The sequence below is a fragment of the Alligator sinensis genome, unplaced genomic scaffold (assembly GCF_000455745.1).
Source record: "Alligator sinensis unplaced genomic scaffold, ASM45574v1 scaffold322_1, whole genome shotgun sequence".
In the NCBI taxonomy this organism is placed as follows: Eukaryota; Metazoa; Chordata; order Crocodylia; family Alligatoridae; genus Alligator; species Alligator sinensis.
Genome location: NW_005842154.1, coordinates 1,405,961 through 1,410,852, shown reverse-complemented (window position 1 = coordinate 1,410,852; position 4,892 = coordinate 1,405,961). Strand labels below are relative to the sequence as shown.

General features: G+C 49.4%; 1 protein-coding gene across 2 annotated transcripts; it reads right to left on the bottom strand.

Annotated features, from left to right (window-relative positions):
* Positions 1-1,211: 1,211 nt before the first annotated feature.
* PHF13 (PHD finger protein 13) lies at positions 1,212-4,785 on the bottom strand. 2 transcript variants are annotated; one of them, XM_006025570.3, is made up of 4 exons: positions 4,682-4,785; positions 3,950-4,051; positions 2,660-3,212; positions 1,212-2,110 (listed from the first exon to the last, which is right to left on the bottom strand). In XM_006025570.3, the coding sequence occupies exons 1-4, from the start codon at positions 4,688-4,690 to the stop codon at positions 1,884-1,886; spliced, it is 891 nt and encodes a 296-aa protein (XP_006025632.1). In that variant the 5' UTR covers positions 4,691-4,785; the 3' UTR covers positions 1,212-1,883. The 2 variants fall into 2 exon arrangements, with proteins under 2 accessions (XP_006025632.1, XP_025062203.1); XM_025206418.1 differs by lacking the exon at positions 4,682-4,785 and adding an exon at positions 4,538-4,648.
* Positions 4,786-4,892: the final 107 nt, after the last annotated feature.

Here is a 4,892-nt window from a genome sequence, read left to right as displayed (position 1 = left end):
CCGGCTCTTTGCTGCCTGCGGGAGACGGGCAGGCAGCCCCAGGCTTCAGGAAAACCCTGGGCAGGCTCCGCCCTGCTTAGTCCCGGGAGGCAGCGCCCCGCCGTCCTCGGGCAACTAGAGCTGGAGCGGCCAGCTGCTGCAGCGACAACTCCAATCCTTGCTACTTCGGCAGGGACTGGGTTGGAGAACTGTACCATTTCACGGTTTTGTCATGGTGAGAATGCCAGCAGGCCTTTCTGGTCTTGCCTCCCGTGCAGGAGCCCCAGGCTGCTCTACCTCTGCCTGGTAGTTTCCTCGGGGTAGTGCTGCACAGCCAAAGGGGGCACTTGACTGCCTTGGCCACCATTAGGATGCAGTACCTGGCAGCCAGCGTGCGGGAAGGCCACACTACCAGGGTGCCTGCTGCACTAGTGTGCATGTGTCCCTGGCCATTTGGTCCAGATCAGCTAGCAACTTCCACTGGCCTTGTCTGCCAGGACAATCTGTGCTGCTCAGTAACCAGAACTTGGAGAGCTTTCTCAAGAACAAAGATCTAATTTGTGCAATCAATGCAACAGACTTGGTTTGGTCATTACTAGGACAACACCTACATCTGAGCAGCATCACAAGCCATCTTGTTTTCTTGAAGCAATCTCCAGCTCTGCTCAGCTCACCCCTATCCAGGATGGTTACATTATAAAAACACTTTCTGGTGCTAGTGCACCCCTAAATCCTCCACAGTGCAGAATGGTTCTCGGATGCAGTTCACCTTACTACTTGCAAAGTCTCCTGCCCAGGATTGTGCCAATGCCAAGTGATTACATTTGTACCCATAACAGATCTGTTAAACCCAGCCTCAGTACTCTAATGGGGACAGCACAATCCCAAATGAGGCCTGTCTGCATTCCTCAGTTTCAGTTTGCTAAGGCCCCTTCTGGTATCAGTGCTTTACTTTAGGGCTGAGAAATGGAGGAGGAGTCAATGTCTCCAAAAAATGGGCTTGGAGCATTGAAAGTGTATCGGAAATGAACAGGACATAGGACTCCACTTGGGAACAGAGTGGATGGGTCCCTCACATCCACACATGTAAAACAAAGTCAGAAAAAGAATTTGATGAGAAAACAACAGCCTGACCAAGGAAGAGAACTGTCACAGCCAACCCCCACCCACCACTGCCTACCTGAAGAGAGGAGAGGCTTTATTCTCCCCTCAAACATATCAGTACATGGAGCAACAGGAAATCATTGTTTTTTACTGGAAGCAAATGCTAAAAACCACAGAACTCAACGAATGCTGCGCCTGCTGCTCAGCCCTGTCAAAGCAGAGGCAGATCACACGCGAGTTCAGTGAGCATTCACACTCACTGTCATGGGCCTTAGGAATACTTAAGATTGTTATATATGGACAAATGGGTGGTGGTGGGGGGGGTCTAGTATTACATTAAAATTAAAACATATGGCCAGTAGCTTTTCAGACTTGTCATACAGAGCTTTTCTTCCTCCTCCCTCTTGGGAGGTGATTGACTTAACACATAGAAGTCTTGCAGTTTCTTAGCACTTTCCCAGTGGGATGAGAATTAACATGTGGCAAAAGTATTACACATTCCCAGACATCATCCCCTTTGTAGTCTTAACTGTTCAAAAACCCCTCTGTACCTGGGGTGCTTCATCTGTCTGCTACAGCTAGCCAGTGTCTAGCAGCAGTTTTGACCAGCAGGCCTCTTCCAGCCTTGGCTGTCAGAGACTTTCTGACACCTTGTGCCTGTTAACATGGACAGGCAGGCAGCCCCCTTTTGCCTGAGCAAATGCAGTTCAAAGGAGCTCTCCTAGACCTAGTTGGCTGGAGTTCTGTGCTTTGCATGGTTAATCTGCTCAAGTGGCATGCTGGTCAGGCAGGTCCCTTGGCTAGTCCAGAAAGCGCCTGCGTGAGCCCATCCGGGAGCGGTTTGAACGGCGAATATCAAACTTGGAGTCCCGACACTTCTGGCAAACATAGACTTCCGGGACATTTGATTTGCGGATCTTGGCGCAGGAGAGGTGGATCCAGGTGTGACATTCATTGCATTCAATCATTGGCCGACCAGCAAAAGGCTTCATGCAGAAGCAGGTGACTAGGTCCCAGGAATCGTCATCTGGAAAGACAAAGAGCAAGGTAAAACTACCTGCCTCCATGTCGCTACTGCATCTCACCTGTACCTCAACTCTTCCCTCGGACATAGCTTGATCTTGAGGTTTTGAAGGCCGATATTGTATGCAGGCCTCTCCAGGGCATGCTGGAAGCTGCAGTCTGCATTGCCACCTGGCACTTTGCTCTTGTACGGAATCTCAGCAGTGCAAGAGGACTGCTGCCCCAGGAGAAGTACTCGGCTCCAAAACCAGCTTCTGACCCGTGTCCAGCTTTACATGAAAATTCATCCCATGGAAAGGGCTCTAGCCTGAGCCTGGACACTGTAATTCAGGCCTTTGGTCACTGAGCAGTAAAACTCTTCTCTGCCCACCTTCTTTTGAAAGAGCTAAGAGGCTTGTGCAAATGCTAATGAATTTAGCTCTCAGCCCCCTCTCCCAAAAGATAAGTCTGCATTATTCCAGATTATACAAAAAGACTGTGCATGGGATCACTAACAGTCTGACCCACTGTCTCCCAGAACATCTCCCACTATCCTGCCCCCCCAACCACATACCTGAATCCACCATGATGTCCTCATCATCTCCAGTGCCATCTTCATCCCGGAACACAACCTGCTTGCCCTGCCGGATGACTGTTCGCTTGCCCACACTGTGTATCTCCACAGCCTGCTCAGAGTTAGCAGCAGCGTAAGAGACATTCGAAGGACTATCAGAGTCCCACACCGAACAGTGGTCGGTCACAGACTGAGGGTCACCCTCAGATGAAGGGCTCATGGGGGTTTCTACATAAGAGTCCTCCACCTCGAGGTCCAGGAGCTTCTCCTCATATTCTTTCTCCACAGGCACTTCTGTTTCCCTTCTCTTCAGTTTTTTCTTCTTCCTGATTTTATCAATTTGCTTTCGTTCTGGCAGGAAACTGCTAGGCGTTGCTCGCTGGAACAGGGAAGCATATGGTTTTGTTCGCTTGAGCTGACTAAAGTTTTTTCTATTCTTGACTGGCAGGGAGACAGCAGAAGGGAGGTCACTGAATCGGGCATCCCAGCTATCACTGTCAATGGTCCCACCAGTGCTATTAGGAGGACTGGGGCTGCTCCTCAAGGGTGTCTCCTATAAAATAGTAAGAGAAGAAAAGTAAGCATTGTTTTAGAGCTGATACCTATCCACCCTATAGTGTTTACCATTTGTTATTCTAGTACAGTTATGGGACTTCAGTCAAGTGCTGTGTGGCAACTTCGAAGAGTTAAAATTCCCACTCCCTTTCATATGCTTTGAAACCTAGGCCTCTGCCAGGAACTCCAGCCCAGGAGAAGCCAAACAACCTCAAAATGAGTAAGCTGAACTCTATGGCCCCAGAGGTCTGGGAAGGGGCAGAGACACTACATACTTCAAATACCTTAAATGTAACCTTGTAGCATTGTACAAAGAGTGCCCACCACCCAAATAATTCAAGACTGGATTTTTACACTTTGTTCAGCCTCTTCAAGCCAAACAAGGTTTGAGACATTTCACTTTTGATTAAAGAGAAACACATACGTATCATAAAAGACCAATTGTTGTACCTTTAAAACTTTCTAAACGTAAGGCTATTTGCTGGCAGTTTCTTTTGGACTATCACATTTCAGTGTGTTACGTTTGACCCAGTAAAAGCTTCCACAGAACCCAACCCCTTTAAACACAAAAACTAGCATTTAGGTATTTATGTTGCATAGATCATCACATTATCTTAGTTTTCTGAGCTGCTGCCAGGAAGACCTTTTCCAACACATGCAGGAAAACCTTTAGCCTCCCACCAGTAATAGCTACATTGGCATGTACCTGTGATAAAATAAGGGGCTACACATTACCTCTTGGGGGTAGGGGATGTAACCAGCATACGCCAAGACAAATGTGCAAAACTTGTTAAAATCTTCCACGGTTCTGTGTCTCTTGGAGCCTGGGGAAAAATCCTGTTAAAAAAATAGTGACCAGGACATTAACTTGAGATTTTGGGGAAGGGCAGTGGGAACAACTTTGTGCAACTAATTGTCCATCTCTGAGAAAGTAATAATAGTAATAGCTCTTATTCTACCATTGCTCTTGTGTAAGTGCACCTTTCATGAGCCAAAATGCAAGGCACTATGAAACCATCCTGTAATTTAGCACATTTATCTGGTCTCTCGGCCACTATCAAATTCTTGGGTGTTTCTAGCTCTTCTTCCAGCTGTTTCCACATCTGTCCCCAGGGTGGCTTCTAACACCTTCAGGGTCTAGTACTGTATGGCATCACTTTCCTAAAAACTGGTACTGAAGACAGTGAAGAAGCTAAACAGTTAGCAAAATGTAGCTGGTCAGCTAGTGTGGAGCCCGTCTCTCCTAATGCAACCAAGGAGTTCAACTCAGGGATTGCTGTTCTCTTCCTAGTGCAAAGTCTCCATCATGTCTCCTACCCAGACCTCAAAGCTGCTGGAAACGGCACCATAACTGCACATACAGCCTCTGCTAGGACACAAGGAGCTTCTTCGGGGCTTGCACCGACACTCGGTCTCGAGACCCCAGCACACCATCTAGCACCCAGGCGGCACAATGCCTGCCCCTACCCGCGACATGCAGCGGAGCGGGGGATGTGGGCGCACCCGATCGCCATCCACGTTCAAAACTAAACTGCCAAGCGCCAAGGCAGGCTCCGGGCACCACCCGCCGCTGCCCCCGCCCCAGCCCTGCGCACGGAGCCCCGGGAAGCCATGCCCGTGCCGCGAGCGCCGCCGGAGGCGGCCACAGGCTCCCCCCCCCCCGGCCCCGGTGGGGGGA

What these genes read in the sequence shown, in the direction of transcription:
- PHF13 (XM_025206418.1), bottom strand. Translation starts at nt 4,648, where the DNA reads ATGGTGTGCTGGGGTCTCGAGACCGAGTGTCGGTGCAAGCCCCGAAGA. An exon ending in CCGTTTCCAGCAGCTTTGAG is followed by an intron (nt 4,052 to 4,537) that starts GTCTGGGTAGGA and finishes TTTTTTTAACAG; the next exon opens with GATTTTTCCCCAGGCTCCAA. An exon ending in ACATCCCCTACCCCCAAGAG is followed by an intron (nt 3,213 to 3,949) that starts GTAATGTGTAGC and finishes ACTATTTTATAG; the next exon opens with GAGACACCCTTGAGGAGCAG.